Consider the following 20,371-nt stretch of genomic DNA (forward strand, 5'->3'; position numbering starts at 1 on the left):
GCTGCTTCTGCTGAAACAGCACCACCACAGTGCTGAAATGGCATGGTCAATTTTTTATTTACTGTTTCGTAGATTACAGAAAGATTGATATTCAGGCCATTCAAATACTACTAGGGGAGATATAGACTGCTTAATTTTGAGAACTGAAGGAATAGTAAAACTAAAAATAAGAATTTGATGACCCAGTGAAAGGGCTGTGTACACACCTCCCCGCAGCGGGTCTGTGCCCTGCCATTTCAGAAGCCTGACTGCAGCTGTCCCTGCCATAGCGTGGCGGGAGCACATGCCAGCACAGGTACTGGCTGACAGCTGGTGCTGCAGGGAGGTGTGCGCCGGCACCCTGGAAACACCCAGCCCTTTTTCTCCGAAAACTAAACCTGCCGCCCGTGCTGCGGCACGCTGGGTGTGCGAGCTGCCAGCCGGAGGTGGCTGCGCGCAGGGGCCGCGCTCCCGCACCGCAGCACCGCAGCCCCCGGAGGGATGAGGGATCGGCATCGCCCGGAGCCCCAGGGCTGGCCGGGGTCCCTCTACACCTGGGAGCCGCTCCTATCCCGCACGGAGAGCGCTGCGTGGATTTCGGGGCGCTACATCGAACCCTCATCTCCGCCCGGATCTCCCACCCCGGAGATCCGCTATAGCCCCACTTGTTGCACGGCCGGGTATCCCACTCCCGAGCGGGCATCCCCGCTACCAGGCGGGTCCGAGTCCCGGCTCCCCCGTGGCGGACAGCACGGCAGAAGCGCCGGGCATGCCCCGGCTGCACACGTACCTCTGCAGGGGCATCACCTCGCACGCCATGCTGGCCATGGAGCCGCTGCCCGCCCGGCCGCCCGCCGCGCCTCTCGCCGCGCCCGCAGCGCCGCCAGCGCTTGGCCGCGGGGAGCGCCCGGCCCCGGGGAGGGGCGAGGGGCGGCCGGGCCCGGGTTGGCGGCTGGCGAGGGCCCGCCCCAGCGCCCGGAGCCCCGGCCCGGCCCCCGGCTGCGACACCCGCCGCGCCCCCGGTCCCTGCTCGCCCCACCGGGCTCGGCCGGCACAGGTTAACCAAAAGAGCCTTCTGATGTCCGCTTGGTTCTGGGCCTGCAGAAGATGCCGCAAGCTCAGGGCTAATGGCTCCTTTCAACAGAAAGACTGCACAAAGTCTTCTGTATTCCCTTCAGTGACCCACCGCCCTTCTTTCTCCCTAAACTCGCCCAGAGTGCAATGCAGTCTCTCCCGAGCTCCGCTCCGGGAAGGGCAGGCGCGGTGCCCCGGGCAGCCAGAGCCCCGCAAAGCTCCACGACACTCTAGCGGGGCTGCTCTGGCTCTGCCCTCACACACCTTCACCGTGGATCGGTGTCTAACAGGGCTGGCAAAACCTCTGAACCTGACCCCTTCGTGCTGCGGTACATACTATCGCGGTTCGAAAGGTTTGTGCTGTAGCTGCCCACCCAGTTCTGACCCGCTGCAAAGAGAACTCTTCTTCCCTTAATATTCCCGAACTCATGTTCACAGTGGACTATTCTCAAGCACTCCTGCTTCTACATCTGTGGCTGCTGACCAAATACTGCTCTGGAACAACAAATCACAGCATTCCATTGGGCAGAATTTTGGGGCTGGGAAGAGCGGTAGCAAAAGCACCGCGCACAAAGGGTGTGTTACTTACCGGGACACAGCAGCCTCCAAAATGAACAGCACAAAATCACTGAGGTCATGCACTTAAACATTTAATAGTTACTGAATGAGCATACCCAGAGTTTTACTCTTCACATTTGCAGCTCCTCTGCCCAGAAGGCCTGAGGAATTGCTCTCCATTTCCCCCAACATTGGACAGAAATGCTGCTGCTGCTGCCCTGTCTGTGAACAATGTTATCACACTGCATACTTTGTGTGATGGGGAAAGGGATGATCCTAATCTGATAAAGGGGACTAAGAGTGTCCTTTCAACACTTTAGGTGGTACAAACATAATGGCACATATCAATCTTCAAAAAGTCAAGTCAATATTGGAAGTACCGCCCCGTTCAACCCTAGAGGGGATTAGTGCTGGCTTGGGAGAAAGCTGAGGCAGGAGCTTAGTACCTGTATGTTTAACACTTCTATAGAGATGTAGGTCATGCCAACTAAACATGAGCCACATCAGCTTTCCAGAAAAGCAGCCAACACTCCCAGGTTAGCAGAGGGTATCAGACATTTCTCAGGGCTGCCCAACACATCCTGGCCCTTGCCAGCAGGGGCATTTTCTGTCAAAATCAAGAGCAATGGGCATGCAGCCTCAGAAAGCAGTGGCATGGAGTAGAGACATGGGGGTCAATTGAGACGTGGCTTTGCTTCAGTACCCTGAGCTGTTTAATATCTGCTCCTGTCAGCTGGCTGACTGGAAGAAGTGCTTTAGTAATGCTTCTGCCCACTGCCTCAGCACAAGCCTGTTCTGCTGTGACAGTCACGCCAGGCACAGCACAGGGCCCCTTTTTAGGAAAGTCAGCAATGCTGATAAAGCACTCTGCCATCATGGATCTGGGCTGCTCTTACCTATCGCAATTAAATGAGTATCTTGAGGACTTCCTGGTAAATTAAATGCACCATATGTGCTCATAAGCAATTAAAATTATGAATGAAAGATTTTATCCTGATAAATAAAACTACTTCAGTATAAAACAAAGGCATCTTGTACTATTTCAACAGTTCGACAATAAATCAAATTGACTTTTCCTGGCCAGTCTTTTTTTTATACACACACAATTATTCATAGTTTATTACACTTCTATAAACTGAGTGTTACCATTGGGATGCCATTAAAAAAACTTAATTTTCCACATTTAACTAAGGATCCATCTACATGGGCAAGGAGTCAGGGATCTTCAGAGCAGCTTGCTGCATAAACAGAAGTGGAATAATTTACATAGCTGCTGTACTATTAATTTATACACTAGCTATTCTGTCATAACTTCCCTGGGACTTACTTGTATAAATAAGCTTAAAAGTACTAAGCTCCTTGACAAAGAATTCACTAACAAAAAGAGATCCTATAATAACCAGAAAGATTAATTTATGGATTAGCATCAGCGAGGAAGGTTAGCTTGTGGCATCATGCTAAAATTAACCAGATGCCAAGAGTAAAATTGCAGAGCTCCTTGTGCCCTCAACACTCAGATCCACCTTTTGTTTCTGTTCTCTTCTTTTGCAGTCCCCTCAATGGGTATCAGCTTTCTCCTTGCATCCTCTTATGTCTCTTTCAACATTCCCAAAGCCATCACAGCTAAGAAGGGGTACAGGAGCTCATGTTTCCCTACACCTATTGGCACACAACTTCAGCAACTGTTGAAAGGTGACCAAAGCTGAAAAAATGCTAGCTGGTTGCTAGCACTGCTGGTTTCCCAAAGGTTTATTTACTTTGAGAACAGCTGCAGACACTGCAACAAAAGATTTTAACATGGAGAAATGTCATAGTGAAATTTTTAAAACTCCTTTTGAGGACTGTGGCCAACCATTGGTAAAAGTGGTAGTACAGGATGCATGTCACCTTAGGTCAGTTCACACTGTCTCAAAGGGCCCTTTAAATCCCTCAGCTGCTAAACAAGAACACAAATCTTAATTCTTCACCTCCCCTGTTCATGTGTAGGGACCACAAGTGATTTATTTGTGGCACAAAGCAGGCAGACAAAAGCTGCCAGAAAGCTGCAGTCTTATCTCCAAACAATTCCACTTCCTTCACACAGATGTTGACGGTAAAACCAACTTGCTATTTGTCAGAGGCAGGAATTCCTACCTTCCCCTTGCCCTCTTATGCCTTTTTTTAACTTGCATAAACTCAGGCTGGGCTAGCACACATAAAACCTGGGATTATACAACATTTTGGTTTGGATTTGCTTGTACTTGTTGCATTTGTTCTCCCATGTTAAACAAAGAAGACAAAATCTCTTCTGCAAGTTCATATAGTTCTTGCATTTATATTACTGAGAAAGACCAAACTCATCTGTTGGCACCAACAATGCTCCACAGAAGCCCTTTATGGCACCACCAACTACAGAAAGAGAGGATGAGGAAAAACCCTCTCTCAGGACAGGCACAGCATCCTCTCCACTGACTGTATGCTCCCTAGTGCATTGAGAACATTTCAGGAAAATAGACAGCAAATAACAATAAAAATTATAAAGTCCCTTGAAATACCAACACATACCACCACACTTCAGCACCTACACCAAGGCAACACCTGTGTTCAAACTATTTGATTTGTAAATTTCTTACTGAGTTTCAACAAAGGGAGAAAAACACTGGCTGGAACTAAATATGAACAATCACTTTTCTCCATCAAAGTTGAAAGAACAACTGCACGTTTGGGAAGGAAGTCTCCTGTCAATCATCATTACAGAAGTGCTTTCTCCTCTTTCTTTCCCTTTCATACTTTGCTGCACACCAAGTAATTTTCTCAGCATATAAAGCAACAAGAGAAGAGGATCTGTGAGCAGCACCAGAGGATACAAGATATGTGATCTAAATAATGGATTTTATGAGGATATGGTTGTGTCTGCCTTCTGAAAAACAGTTATCCCTTGCTTCACTGCACCGTCATACATAAATCAGACACTATTCAAAAATTAAAAAAAAAAAAAAAAGAAAAGAAAGGCAATCTTTCCTGGTCTGACAAAATCTGAGGGCTTTTAGGATGCTACTCAATACCATCAATTTATTCCCACAATGCTTACTAAGTTACGCAATATTCTCCCTCTGACAGAAACATGAAACGCAAAGGAAATATATTGTCAGACTGAAAATTACAGAATGTACTTTTCAAAATACTACCAATACAAAATTAAAAATTCCATTATTTATGTACTCATACTTACATTAGCAGACACATTTTCCTCTTTAAGGTAGCTATGTATATGAACATCTGCCATTATAAAGGATAAATACCCTGGAAAATCTCCTGCACGCCAGAAAACTTGTGTGCACATATGAAATAAGCAAGTCACACATAAATAGAAACTGTGCTTGGAAACTGTGGCCTTCAAGTCCAAACAAAGCAGACAGACAATTAAAAAGGCCCCTCCAAAAGGGCACAAACAGGAAGAAAGACCAACTAACACGTTAAAAGCATAATTTAGTGAAAGGGGACTCCTCAGAAAGGTTTAAAAGTAGTAACAGTGACTTTGCAAAGCTGATGCTCAGCCCTGTTTCACTTAAGGATGTTTCAATGATTTGTAAGTAAATGTAAAATTTTATTGGTGGTTATTTTTCTATGCTGTGTGCAAGCCAGCATTAAAATTTTCAAAATCTGGGAACTATGTGCAAGATGGGGGTACAACATTGTACTTACAAGCCCAGTGAGGCTGAAGAAATTATCATCATCATCCTCAGAGACATCAACATGGGTATTACATCAAAAAGGTGTGTTATGTCTGTATTTCCTGCTAGGTTTTAGTTGCTGCAAAAGACTTTGATCGGTTCAAGAATTCCCATTTCCAAGAAAATTGTGAAAAACTGAAGAGTGCTAAGAGAGAGCCCATGAAGGGCACGCAAAAACTAAACCCACACATTCAGCGCTTTTCAAAGAAAATCACTGATGCATGCAGGAAACATTAATACTTGACCTAGTATACTCACAAACTGATGAAGACTCAATGGTTGGAAGTCAAAGATTGGCAAAATATGGGTAGAAATTAAGACATTTTAAAATTGTGAGAACATTTAACTACTGATGTAATTCATCAATAATTATAGTGAATTTTTAATGTTACAAATTTCACTTGCCTCCATTTAGGAACACCAAGTCATATACGAATAGTCTAGATGGAATTTGCAGAATTTTCTTTCTTATTTTTGTAACTGATACTCCTCTTGTCCAAAAGAGGAGCAGTATGCTCTCAGCTGACTTCATTTCACCCCTTTTAGTTTTTGCACTGCCATAGAAATACAAGCCTTGTTGGCGTATCTGTGGAGAATATACGGGTTTTTTGCACAATAGCTTTTTTGTTCCCTCCTGCAATTCAGAGGCCAAATTACCTTTTAAACATTTTAAGCTACTTAAAATCTGTTAAGGAGGAACCATATTCCAGAACTGTTCTTTAATCTTGCAGGGACAAGAGAAAAGTACGGACCCAACCAAAAGCTTCTCAGAGCTTCAGGTTCTCAGCATTCCTGATCTCATCCAACAGATAAGCACATAAGTTTCCCATTGCAAGGGACACCTCATGCTCCCTGGAGACCTGGATTTGCTGCTGTGGCTTCCCTTCATTAAACAGCAGTGTCCTCTGCAAGCACTGCCACACCCGCTTGCCCGCTGCTTAAACTTGTTCCAGAGGACTCTCACCCCACGGGATAGCCCAGAAATTATTTCTTGGCCTTCATCCTGGAGAAGGGGGAGGATTGGGAGTAGGGTCCTGAAGGGTTTCCTGGGAAAGCAACAAGTGATGAATGGTTGTGCCAGCTAATATGCTGTGGGAACAGGGTAAAGCATGCTGAGTGACAAGGTCACTAGGTTTTTCATCTGCACCAGTTAGTGCAAGTGCGAGAGCATGGGAGAGCAAGCAAACAAGCAGCAGTCCAGTCTGGCACAAGTTATTTTCAAAGCAGGCTTTCTCCAAAGCTTTGCTAATCTAATGAAATTCCTAAATTTTAGTGCCCAATTAAATTTCTCCCACTCTTCTAAACTGTTATTTCTTTAAAACACTAAATTAATTTTTCTACAAAAATGTTTGCACAAAAGCTTTTTAAAAATCCAGCTGTTTCAGACCAATGAAAATATCATTGAAAATTATGAAGAATAAGCATTCATTTGTTAGCAAAAATGTTTTAAAATATTTAAGTGAGTCCCTGGTGCTTCCTTCATGATTTATATTACCTACCAAAAATATCACTGCTTTTACACTTTCCAATCTTCCAAAAACATCCTTCCACTCCTCTACAAAATTACTATCCTTTGAAGTCCATACCTCTGCACCCATCATGTTCCCTGCTTCCTAAAGCACCTTCAAGTGACGTGCTTGTAGTCCACACAAAAAACAAGGATCTGGGAAGGGGCTGAGGAAAGCAGAGCTACAGGCCACACCATTCACATTTGCTGCACGTGGCTTTTTACTCCAAAGATAAACTGCTGTCTGTGTTGGCAGAGGAGGCAGTCTGGCAGTCACCCTCCAGGAATAGCTCCTCTTCTCCAGCTGACAAAGTGACTGAAAGGAGTCCCCCTTTGTACCAGTGCCCCAGTGGCCGGCCTGGCTCCCGGGAGAGCCAGTGGGAAAAAGATGACTCGGCAGGAGAAATGGACTCTGGCAGGAGAGATGGACTCTGGCTGGGAAGTACTAAAACAAGAGTGAGCTGGGTGAGAATAACTCCAGCTCTCTGCCTAGAGCTGCAAGATGCACAGAAGCAAGGGTGATCCTGCTAAAAGGCAACTCTGACCAGATCCATTAAAACCTGGCTGCATTTGAGCAGAACACAGCCCTCTCAGGTCAGCCTTGGGGCTTCTTCCTGTGCCCAGCTGTGTGTACAAAAGAAACAACAAATGGTTGTTTATGCACAGCCAGATACAGAGATACAGAGGGCTTAATCAGCACAGCTCACTGCTGTGCCCCTCATTTGCAACATCAGCTTTGAGCCTAGCTGCTCTGTACGTGTCCAGGCTGTGCAAACACCCTTCTGTCCCACTGCAGGACACTCCTGTCAGGACTGGCACAAGTAGATACTGCAAGAAAACAAGTTCAGCATACAAGTTCATCATCAGGAACATTCAGAACAACGTGGGTAAGGTCTGTAAGTTTTCAACTTCCCAACCACCTCTCAGAGTCTTGGGAAAAGAACATATTTTTGTACTCAAGGAGCATAAATCCAGCAAAAGCTAACAAGATTTTAGAGGAAACTTTTTTTTTTGTGATGCTCAATAGCTGTTAGAACAGTGATCACTTGAATTTTATTGTTTTTTTTCAATTTGACGCTTTCTGAAGTTTCAGGATGGGATTTTTTGAAAGAAACATCTATACATTTTATAAAATATGTTGTAGCGATTGTAGTGTTCCCAATCATTTTTCAGTGGCGAGAAAGTTCCTAACCATAATGCAGAACAATAAAACAGTTATTTTATTAGACATTAATCCCTTCCTATGTGACTCAAGCTTTCTGAATGTACAGAGCCTGAGATTGTGAAAGGACCTGAGGAATTGGTGGTGGAATCTTTTGTTTCCAGGAGTCCTGTCAAAGCCTTAACAACTAGAAGTAATTAACAACCAAGCAGTTTTTGGTTTTTCTTTGCAACTACCTAGTGGCCTCTCTTTGCAGGCATCCCTAGCACAAACACACTATTTCAGCAGGTGCATAATGAAAAGAAAGCTTTGGTACAGGAACAGAACTATCTTCACACTTCCTAACTGCAACCCTCTCTGGCCAGGAAGAAGGCACTGAGCCAATGTGAGAAGTGCAATTTGTAGATAAGCAGTCATCTTGGGATCATCCTCCTCACAACAGATAAAAGGAGAGGAAATATCATGTGGCCACTGACCATGAAAGAGAAGGATTTTACAATGCTGAAACAGCTCAGAGCCAAACCGATGCAAGTAAAGTGACAGCAGCAGTAAGTGACAACTCTGCTATGCCACGATCAGCCTCTTCTTATTAGAGAGCCAGCTGACCACTTTGAATAAAAATATACATGTGTGTCATAGGAAGTCACAGCTGAAGGCAGCAGCCTACGCTGCAACGTGCTGAACACAACGTCCAAACGCGCAGCTCTCCCAGCTGAACCGGGAAATTGCAGCGGCAAACAAACCTGACTGAGAACCCAGTGACCTCTGCCTGCTGATCTTCCTGTGGGTACTGCCTGCAGGACACAGGCCCAGGTCCCCTCTGGGAAGGAATACCTCACAGCCTCAGGTGGTCAGAAACTGCTGGCTCTGCACAGCTAACGGAAAAAGAGCACTCTGTGCTGAGCCTCCCCTTCGGAACAATGGACCAGGCACTTCAGCAGACAGCCTAAGGAAGTTACAGGAGAGGGAACTACTTACTTATTCAAGTAAAAATAAGTCAAGTCACAGTGCAGAGGCTTTGTTTCTTCCCTACTTGCTTGAAACACAGGTCAGTGATGGGTGTCTTGGCTTATAAACACATGAATATTAAAAGCACAAAGATTTCCAAGGTTAGCCTACACTCCTTATGATTCACTGTGTGCTCTCCAAAAAAAGGTCACATATTATTTTGTTTAAAAACTACTTAAAAATCATACAGATGTTTGTCCTTTATTTCCTGAGCACATCTATTATGTGGCCCAGTTGGTATCAGAAAGCCATCAGCTTCATGAGATGTAGGGACTTCTTCCTCACAGCAAAAGCAGATAACAAAATAAGAAATCCTTCTAGCTGAGAGAGCAATGCCTGAGGTACAGAAAGGGAGTAATTTTTTTTCAGCTTTGTTAGTCAATTACTGTGAATTTACTGTAGTCTCTGATTTCTAAGGTTGCTGGATGCTGTCCCAGGAAACAGGAAAAGCTAATTTGGCTTGGCTCATGGACCAAAAGAAGAAGTTTTGTTTCCATATGCACATTATGACAATAAAAGTGCATATGTGCCTTCCATCTCGAATAGTCACCAGATCCTTGTTTTATATATGATTCTTCTTGCTTACAAGATGAAGCTCTACTTCTGTGGCACAGGTAAGGGCATCAGACTCAAAATATTTCCCATCACACAAGCCATAATTTGTCACCATGTAAATCTTGCAAAGAGAGACAAAGATGAAATGGTTAGAATTATAAAGGAAAGTTAGAATAGTGTAATGGACAAAGCCTAATTTAAAGGAGTAACCTGTGTGGGGTGGAAGAGAAAGGTCAAATGATTGGAAAAGTACACTGAAATCCACCCAGGTGACTTGCATGGAAAAAATCTACATAATTACATGGGTCTGTAACTGTTATTACATCTGGGCTATAGACAGGGGAGAAGAACCCAGGAAGAGCTCAGGCCACACCTGATTTTCCATTCACAGTCACCTGCCTTGGAGAGACACAGAAATCACATGTCTTTGTGACTGTGTTTTTAGAAAACGAAATGCTTTTCTTAACAGCTCATTATGTAAGGCAGCTCCTGCTGCCAGCATCCCACAACGCAAGAAAGAAGGGAATTGATTGCATAGCAGGGTGGAGACAAATGTACTTGCAAAGTTAAATGAGTCAGCTTGGAAAAACTAACTCAACACAACCTAAAGAGAGAAAGTGGCAAAAAGCAACAACACTTTACATAAAACATTCTCTCTGAGGGCTCAGAACAGGGCCTGCCAGAGGCTGCTGCATGCTGAATGATGCAGAAGGCAACTGTGCTTACCACCTCCCTACCAACATTCCAGACCTTTACCCCTTTCTTGAATCGTTTTCTCGAAGAATCGGGGCAGCCCTGCCTGCTGCCTGGCTGCAATCCCTTATGTAAACCAGGCAGCACGGCTCCTCAGTGGTAAGGCAAATTATTACTTTTGATGGGGACTGAATGTACTGGCATGACAGACTTCAAAAACAAAAAACCCCAAACCTAAACAAAAACAGTCAGCTAAGCAAACAACACTAGCCCCCCTGTTTGATTTGTTCTGGCAAGAACAGACCAATTCTTATCACATGCCAGAGAATAATGATAAGTTTTGGCTTGCCTTGGCTTTAAACCTCAGCTGCTAAGAGGAAAGCCAATAAATAGGGAAAGTGTTTACAGTAAGCACAAACTTCTCAGTGTACAAATAGATGTATGTTTTCATACCTCAATAACTAGCAGTGAAAATATACAGTGTCATTAAGGAGGCACAGCAGGGTACATTAACCAACCCTTTATTTTAGGGATGCTACCACGCTACTAGGCATGTGGTTCCTTTATTTTCAGGACACAGGCCAGATATAAGGATTTTTGTGAACAAAAGGTTGATGTGTAAACAAACCTTCTCTTTGAGAACATGCACGTGTTAGAAAGCCAGCACAGCATTATCTGTGCTGGCAAATCTCAGTGCAGCTGTGATGGCAGTCACAAACAGGAATCTGTGATCTCTGGCACACAAAGACCTGGCTACAAAATACAGAAGGCTGGCTCGCTGAACAACTGCTGTGGCTGCTCTAAGCTGTGGCTCTGAGGAGCTGCACAGTGTTTTTCATAAAGTGTGTCTGCCATACATGGCACCCATTCCCCAGCACCCAACCATTTACTAGGCAAGGATGGGAACTCAGCTGCACTCTTTCCATGCACAGAGCCTAACAGCAACACAAACAGTAGGATGCTCTCCTACTGAGGGATCCCTCTTCAAAATAGTCCCAGGAGTGCAAAAAGATGCAGCTCCAGCAAGTGCTAGGATAGACGTGTACAACAGCAAAGCATATTTCAGTGCCCTTTCCTGGACAAAAGATCCAGCATAGTGTCAACCAAAGTCTGCAGACAGCTTGCACTTCTCAGCCAGTATCAGGAAAGACATTTATGCTCACCATCCTCAATCCCCTGCTTCACATTTTGACTGCAGGAAGCATTTTCCCTCCTTCCTGAAGGCTCTCTCTCCTCTTTGCTTACATACAAAGTTTAGCCCAAAAGGGGAGAAAATTGCTTGCAAGAGGCACTCCTACCTTGTATCCATGTAAGTCTTAATATATCTAACCCTCAAGTAAAAGCCATTTGAGTCTATTATTTGAAGCAGTTCTTTGAAGTTGTAGTACCTTTAAACATATTCAAAATCATGCCAATTCCTACTGCAGTTATCTATGAACCAGAGCTTTGACTTCTTCCTTCTAGACAGAGAAAGAAAGAGGGACCAAACAGGGACTCAGCTTCACAGAGCTGCAGGACCACTCCAGACCCCTCTCACTGAAGGTCTGGGGTAAGGCCCCAGGGGGGCCCATTCCCTCCAGCCCACTCTCCATTCCAAAGGTTGTTGCCTTCCCCAGCTCCTGAGTCTGCAGTGTGTGTCTTGTGGCTCTCATCCTGGTAAAGACAAAGGACGTGTGTGGTTCCCAGGCTCCAGAGGTTTGGCCCTGAAGTTCTGCACAGGAACTCTTGCAAAAAAATGAGATGAGACTCACAGAAGTAAGCAACAGGTTGCATACTGCCTAAAGACTTTAATCATCTTTTCAGAGGATGAGTCTCTTCTGCCCCTTCTCTATTTCCTTCCGTTGTCTCTTTCTCCACTGTTTTTGAATTTACTCAAGAGCTGCATACGGGTGTTCTTTTCTGTTTCTGCATAATTAGCAGTTTGCCCTTGGCATACAGCTATAATAATGAGGCAATTTTCAGAACAACACATGCATTATGTGCTAGTGGGGACTGCAGGTATATAGAGGTAATCCAGCTATTTTTTTTTTCAAAAAAAGAGAACATAACTTATAACATTTTCTTAAGATAACTGTTGTGAACAGAAGGTGATACAGATTTTATGCTCTGTAATGTTATGACTGCAACTGATGTATTGCATATTTCAGATGACAGCAGCACCTTCAAAAAATTCCTGCAATGAGGAATATCATACCTGTAAGGAGGCATAACATGACTTTCAGTATTTTTAAAAAATGGTAAGTCATTATAGAAGACATGGTCACAAATGTAGTTGCTACTGAATATGTAAATCTTCATTTTAAGGACAACTGTATGAAGACATATATTAAGAGGCATATTAAATAGTATTAAAAATCACTAATCAACCAGAAGTCTCTTATTTTCTCACTGAAGGCTCTAGTGTCAAATGAAACGGATGGAAAATTTACTGAAGATTGCAATCCTTGCTGGAGGGAGCCTTAGGGGCTTAGTGTGTGTGGTTATTTCTTCACTGTTACACCTGTAAAGCTGCTAAAAGTGGAATTCTGTATCTACTCTTCTATGTAGCCCTTTATCCTCTTCTAATCCACCCATATCATGGTATCTGAGCATGGAAAGGGAACAAACCACAGGCGTTTTCATGAAACAGCAAATGATTATCACTGCCAAAAACAACCTTTATTCTTTTCTAGCAAAGATCATATCATAGTTGAGCAGATACAGTCATTTCACTAAAACTTATCTGGTAATTACACATAATTAATGATAAGATTTGTTTTAGAACTGTTGGTACCTTGTGACACAAAACCCCTCAACAAGAATAGCACTGTGTTTGCAAAGCACTTTGTAATCTAGGTCAGATGCCAGAGTCCTCCTGCTGAAAAAGGTGAAAACTCCTAATAATAGCCTTGCACTGAAGTAACACCAGGTAATACTTCATTGTGGGCTTAAATTACATGGCAGTGGCACAGTGCTGCCAAAAGCAGGTTTAAAACCACTCCTGCTACATCAGAGCTCTGCATCGATGCCAGGGAATCAAGGTTTGTGCCCATTGCACAGACAGGTGTCCCCCAAGCATGTCAGGTCTGCTGAATACCTCTCTCTGCTCTTCCCCTGGTCCACAGGCTTCTCTCCATCCCATCCTGCCCAACAACCTGCGAGCCTGAAGCTGCAGAGAAAGCAGCAAACACTGCCTACTCCTCCTTCAGCAGCAGCAGTAGATCACGGACAAAAAGGTACCAGAAGCACATGGCAGCACAGATATTCAATGCAATTAGGTAAATATGTACAGAAGTGTGGGGGCCTGAATATATGTTGTATTGTAAGATCTTGTGGTTCTGAGTTGCTCCAAACGAGCTGCAGCTGCAGGGTCCTTAGTTGGGCAGCAGCTGTAGCTCGTGAAGGCAACTGAGATAAATAGGGGTGGGTCAAGAGCCCAAGAGGAGCCCCTGAGAAGATAGAAAGGACTGTGCTGCAGAGAAAGGAGAAGAGCCCCAGCAGAGAGGGAAGAACAACATTGCAGCGAAGATTACAACAACTGGTGACCCCGTGTGAAGACATGCAGCCAAACATCGAGAGAGAGAAGGTATGGAATCCCCCGGACAGCCGAGAGCTGTAGCAGCCTGAGAGCTGGGACTTTGGAATATCAGCCAGAGAGCTGAGACTTTATGTATATTGCAATCGTGTAATTGTTAAAAGAAAAGGGGGAAATGTGGGGGCCTGAATATATGTTGTATTGTGAGATCAGTGTGTGTCTAGGTTACTCCAAACGAGCTGCAGCTGCAGGGTCCTTAGTTGGGCAACAGCTGTGGCTCGTGAGGGTAACTGAGATAAATAGGGGTGGGTCGAGAGCCCAGGAGGAGCCCCTGAGAAGATAGAAGAAGAGCCCCGGCAGAGAGGGAAGAACAACGCTGCAGCCAAACAGAGAGAGAGAGAAAGTATAGAATCCCCCGGACAGCCGAGAGCTGTGACAGCCTGAGCTGGGACTTTACGTGCATGGCAGCCAGAGAGCAAAGATTACAACACAGAAGTGTGACAGGACAGGAAACTAGGACATTCTTGAACAAAATGGGATTACAAGAGAATTAATTTCTACAATTAATTAATTTCCCAGATAAAATCAGGGATGCAGACATCTTTCAACCCAAGGCCCGAGCATGAAGATCAGCCTTCTGCCTAGTTACAAATACATTTCATTTGGTGCTTAATTTCTTGTGCCAGCACTGGCCCAACTGTCCCACACTTCAGCAGTACTCTTCTAAGCAATTGCACATTGACAGGAAAGCAGGATTCCCTACAGCAAATAATTACATTGCCTGGGAACTGTTCTGCTGAAAGAAAGGCAGTTTGTTGGGGTACCTCATGAAATACATCAGTCACACACACCTTCCCAGACACGAGACCTGGCAGTTCTTTATTGTAACCCTTGTGCACTTCATTTCCCTTTACACCTGGGAGCACAGCAGACTACAGGCACACTCCCTGCCAGCCTCCAGCATATCAACACCAGAGGCTGGAACTTCTGCCACAGCCCCACCTGCCTGGTCCAGTATAGCTGCTACAACTGTATTGCCTTCTCCAGTTTGCCAGGTAACCTGCTCTGATCATTGATTTCTAAATCATCTCAGTGAAAAGCAGCTGGATTGATGAAGCCATGTAAACAAACTTGATGTGTTCTGGCTGCAGGAATTTTTGGGGAAGCTTGAGGAGAGTGAAACACTCAGTTAAAGAGCATGTGTGCTTGCCAAGGGCTAGAAACCAAATTCAACATCTATGCTTTACCACCATTACTATGAACCAAAATCCAGTGCTAGTGCATAATGTGCTAACTTGTCTCGTAAACTGTCTGCTCTGGTGCTGAGAATGGCACACATCTCCTGCTTACACAGTGAAGTCACACAGCTACGTGTCTGGCAGCACTGCCTCTGCTTTGTGTTCCTGCTCGGTGTGCTGGGACACTGCAGTGTTCTGTTCCATGACATGTGAATAGCACTATTTCCCACATCAGGCCAATTCCATATTTCAGTAGCACACTGCAATTTCCCACAGTCACCTGAATCCCTCATGTGCTGCACTAGACACAAGAGGAGAGAGAATGGCAGACTCAATTCAATATCCTGAGAATAATGAAAAGATCCCAGTTCAGCCTGATATGCAGGAAAGGACTTAACAAGAAAGAAAAATGCCCATTATCTGTTCACCTAACAGACAATCTGCCAGCAATCAAAACTCAAAATACTTTTTTAGATAGATACTTTTATAGATGCTTTAGATAGACTCTCATAGATAAATTCACAAAGATACTTGTATAGATACTCTACACATACTCTTCTACTCTTGTCTGAATGGAGTAGTACTATCAGTAGCACAATTTTTGCCAGAAACAGAAAACTCTACAAAAGCCTCTTCTTTTTTGGATTTAAGAGTGAGAATAAAGTCAGCCATCTGTTAAGACTTAAACTGGGCAGATCAAATATCCTTGATCATTCAAGAGACATATTTTGGTTTCATCTTGGGCTTGGGGTAATTTCTATTGCCTGACTGTAGATCAGACCTGTCCACTTGCACTACCTTCATCAAGCAGGCTACCTTCATATGCTTGAAATTTTATGTTGGAGAGGAAAACTAAAGCACACAACTGGCTTTGGAGTGTGTAGATTCAACCAGAAAAGACACATTAATTTATCTTACACCCCAGTAGCCTGTTTAAGTGTTCAAAATACCCAGAGCCAGAGATGCAGGGACGAAACAAGCAAAGAGAAAAACACAAAGACAAAAAAAAAAAAAAGACAAACAAAAAACCAAAACAACAGCAACAACAAAAAAACCCACTAACCTGAAGAAAAACACATCATTGTTAACAAAGGAGGTTTCATCTGCTAAATCCATCTCCTTCCCACATGAACCACTGTCTGGTAATGGGAGGCTGACTTGAGGCATTCCTTCTGACTGGCCTGGTTGTGGCAATAGGCACATTTGGCTGGATCGCTCCGTTGGGGGTTTGGTTATCTACAGAAGCAAGGAGAGAGAAAAATGAAATGTGAAAAGAAGAAAGGCCAGAACAGCCCTTTCACATAATCTGTAGCTGAAAGACATTCTGTACCGGTGTACAAACAGCAAAGGTGACAAGGTGAAAAACAGTATTACAAAATACATATAAATCAAACACTCAGCTTGATAAAGACTATTTAAAGAAAAATAAAGGTGTGTCTATTGAAAGAGCAGTGGCAAGAAAAAAAAAGAAAAGAAAGTTAAGTAAAATAAATACTTATTTTCTGTACCACAGCAGACAGACTAAAAAAGTTTGCATTGAATTTGCTTCTTGACACTACTAGAGAAACTAATGCTAACAACAATTATTATAGCTCTTCTCAACTCCCTTCCCACACTTTTTAATGACAATTGATACCAACACATGCTATAAGAATGCTGCGGGGAGAAGAGCAAGTTTGGAGGTCTGCCCCTCATTTTAACAGCAAACATTGAACCTAACCTTTGTGATTATGTTCAGTTTGCTCTTGAGTTCACTTCTGGTTGTAGCCTTTGCAAGACCCGACGGCTGGAGTTTTGCAACATTGTTACACATTGATTAAAATTGATTGAAAAGTATTTCTATTTTAGGTACAGTGACATAATCTTTCCCTTGGTTTTGAATTATGAGAATTTGCCAGTAACTGTTCCTTAACCACCTTCCCATACCAATCCTGACTTTATACTACTCCAACAGAGGTCTCTAATCAGACAGAAAAATATTCGTTTGTCTAGTCTCTCATTTTATAGAAGTCATACTCATGTGTTTGATCATTTTTGTTGCTTTTCTCTACACCTTTTCACCTACTATGAAGTCCTTTCTAAAATGTAGTCAGAACTGCATGTGGCATTATATATGAAGGCAGATTTAGTGGTGGCTTCTCATGAAAATCTAATTCCTAATTTGCTTTCATGATTGCTTAATCTGGAGCTCATCAGTATACACATTTATATAATCTGTGGGGTTTTGTGGACATAGTTGGCACATAGTGATGGAAACTCAACTAATCAGTTTTTCACTCAATAAAGAGTAAATCAGAAGCCTTCTGAAAGTCCTTGTAGCCTTGCAGCTTTTAGTTTTTCCTGCCTTGAATACTTTTTCTATTAGCAGTACATTAAGTATTTTCTAGGTTATTATGGAAACAGTTAAATAAGATTCCAATAAAGATCCTTAAGGTACTTCTCAGAAAACCTTTCTCCACCACTAAACCAATCATATTTTTTTACTGCTTTTCAGTTATTAATCCATAAAAAGTTTTTCCTTCTGATCACAATACAGATTTCTAAAGAATCTTTGCTTCTTTAGAACTGTTGACAACCCCATTAAAATATTTTGAAAATTCAAGTGCACTATACTGACTGTACCTGTGCACATACTCACAGGCTTTTTCATAACAATTTTTTCTCTGAAGAAATAATGCTGGTGCCTCCTAATGACTTTAATTATCCATTTGTTTCTCAGTTCTGCTGCCTGCTGTAATTGTTCCAAATCTTCTGGACAGTAAATCAGAACTTCTGAACTTCTCTTCATACCTGGCTTACCCTAAGATTTTTTTGTAAAATTTATTTTACTTCTGTTTCTAGTTCATCATTCTACTCACAGCTGCTTTCAAATGCTGTGTGCATGCTGTAAAGTTCCATGGGACAAAAGGCTGCTTCTTACTGAGCTTTGTAGATAATAAAATGAAAAATAAAATATGTATCAGTGCAAAGGGAAATCTGAGAGAAATATTGAGAGGGCTTCCTAGTTTCAGCCTCTGGACTACTTGCTTTGAGTAAGATGCTGACTTTGCTGACGTCAATGGGCATTTTGCCTGAAGTCAGGATCTCACCTTTGGACCACTGCTGGTTCCAGCAGCACTCTGTTAGCCCATCACCTGCAGCAGCCTCGGGCTGTTGGCACCATGGGAAGAGGGCACACAGCACATGGGCACAGGCAGTGCCTCTCAGCTGCCCCAAAACAGCAGCAGTGCAGTGATTTCAAAGGGGAAAACCATGTCTGTGGGGAGGAGGGCACACAGGGAGCTACACAATGGCAGTGCTACAGGAGAGAATCACAACAGGGGGCAGCAGGGCCTGGGGCCTGGAGGCACTGAAGAAGAGACCAGAACCCAACTGGCTACAACCTCCTTTCAAGTACACATAGAGAACAATGTCACCCCTCAACCTCTTTTTCTCCAGGCTAAACAAGCCCAGCTCAACAACATAAGACCTGCTGCATACTGAGATGCCTGATGTGGTGTCTATCAGATCAGCATTTTGTCCCTGGCAAAATCTAACCACTAAACAAACACACCTCTATAAATCTTTGTAAATACAGACAAGGCTTCACTTTGGAAGATGACACCAATAAATCCAAGGACAAGCCTAGTGAGTAAGCTTTGGCTGAAGAAAAAACCATTTGATTTTTGTTTCCTGAAAGTTTTTTCTCTGGTGAAGCTTAACATCAAATTGCATTTGACAAAGATCAGACTCAGCCTCAAACAGGTAACTTGTGGGCTGTTAGAGCATAGCTACAGTCTGTGGCCACTGAAAGCATGGACTCTGCTGAAATCTGCTAGTCTGTAATTTAAATTACACCCTCATTCTCAGCCAAATACAAGCAAAATAGCGTCAGATGCTACTGACAATCAAAGGGACAATAATAAAAACAAAATAAAAACAAAAGCACAGAGCCAAAGAACAGAAAACTACAAGGAAATGGTACACCGCACATCCTGCATTTGGCTGTCCAGTTTTGTTGTCTCAAAGTTCAGATGCAAGGAACTGTGTTGCAGTTGTAATAGAAACCAGTCAGTTTTATGACCAGTATAAACATGCACCCTGATGGGTGTTGAAGAAAATGCAAGAAAACCTTTCACCTGAAGGCACAAGCTGACCAGCCAAGTGACATCATCCCAGACAATACCAACAAGATTCCTCATAACTGACTGGCTGCATCACAGGGATGTTTCATCTCCCTGTGAGGTGTCAGAAGCTCCTGTGTGCAAAGATCAAAGATAAATCTGACATATTCTAAAGATCTGATGTGGTATGGTGAGTAATCTTTCTCTGTTCTTGAAGAACAGGAGCTGCTCCAGATGAGTCTGGAGAGCTCTGTGCATATGAACCCAACATGGTTTGAAGACAGATCCTTAGCAAAGGTCATCCTGCTCTTCTGAGTACCTCACTCATGTTCTCAAGTAGGAAAACAAAAAATTTCCAGTATCTCAAGCTATGCATGAACATGTCCAAATAATTGGACAATTCATACCCATTTGAGTTAAGTAATTATGAAGTCTAAATGAAGATCTTTTGGAAGAAACTAGCTGTGAGTTTATACTTAAATGTCATCACTGAAAGGATAATAGAGATATAATTAGTATAAGGTAATCCTTAAAAAACCCACCAGGTATTTAAAACATACACAGCCCATTTTTTTCTTTAAAGTTTTAAGAACATAGTACTCTTCCAGACAAGAGAAACTCCCTCAAAAATTTGCTTAATACACAAATGAAGTTCTTACAGTTGTCCACCAAACATAAAAGTCCATATGACTTTTTGAAAGGCTTCATACTTTGTCATCTTAGTGCTTTTTCAACTTAGAAGTTGTCTATATCAATACAATTATCCCGTGGAATAGAAAAAGGTACATTTCTTTGGAAAAATACAGGCATGGCTGAGCAATGCATGGAAATTGGGAATGCTGGTTTCTTTTTCACTCTAGTCTCAATTTGGCTAGCTATCAGCACAAAGCTTTAATGTCAATCTATCCACTCATCAGCATTACCTCTGCTTCATGAAGGGCTGAGAAAGGGAGAACATTAGCCAGTTGTAGTTCATTCCTGACAGCTAATCAACCTGACTCAACCAGTTCTGCCCAGTCAAATGACCAGGGAATGAGCCACCTGCCAAAGTCACCCACGCTTGGTATCGGCCCATTGAAACCTCTGGAACAAATATATTCCAGTCACTCCATTCATACACACAGTTTATAGCTCTCTGCCAAAGTTAATGGTAATGACAATGACAATTACACCAGGCCTTGTTTGGAGACAGATTTTGCCAGAGGGTTTAGGTCATCTTGAATTGCCCCAGAGAATCTGGTGGAAATTCCTGCTGAGACAGCAAATC

General features: G+C 43.2%; 1 protein-coding gene across 10 annotated transcripts in view; it reads right to left on the bottom strand.

Annotated features, from left to right (window-relative positions):
• The window catches only part of FAM13A (family with sequence similarity 13 member A), a 128,630-nt gene that overhangs the window by 65,559 nt on the left and 42,700 nt on the right, over positions 1-20,371 (bottom strand). For 6 of the 10 annotated variants that reach the window (XM_074540896.1, XM_074540892.1, XM_074540895.1 and 3 more), the window contains exon 6: positions 16,065-16,237. In XM_074540896.1, the coding sequence (XP_074396997.1) occupies positions 16,065-16,237 (173 nt within the window). Of the gene's footprint in view, positions 1-769; positions 1,113-16,064; positions 16,238-16,509; positions 16,622-16,641; positions 16,660-20,371 lie in introns of those variants that run through there. The other 4 variants (XM_074540899.1, XM_074540898.1, XM_074540904.1 and 1 more) reach the window with 4 other exon arrangements.

Source organism: Zonotrichia albicollis, chromosome 5, assembly GCF_047830755.1.
Source record: "Zonotrichia albicollis isolate bZonAlb1 chromosome 5, bZonAlb1.hap1, whole genome shotgun sequence".
Lineage (NCBI taxonomy): Eukaryota > Metazoa > Chordata > Aves > Passeriformes > Passerellidae > Zonotrichia > Zonotrichia albicollis.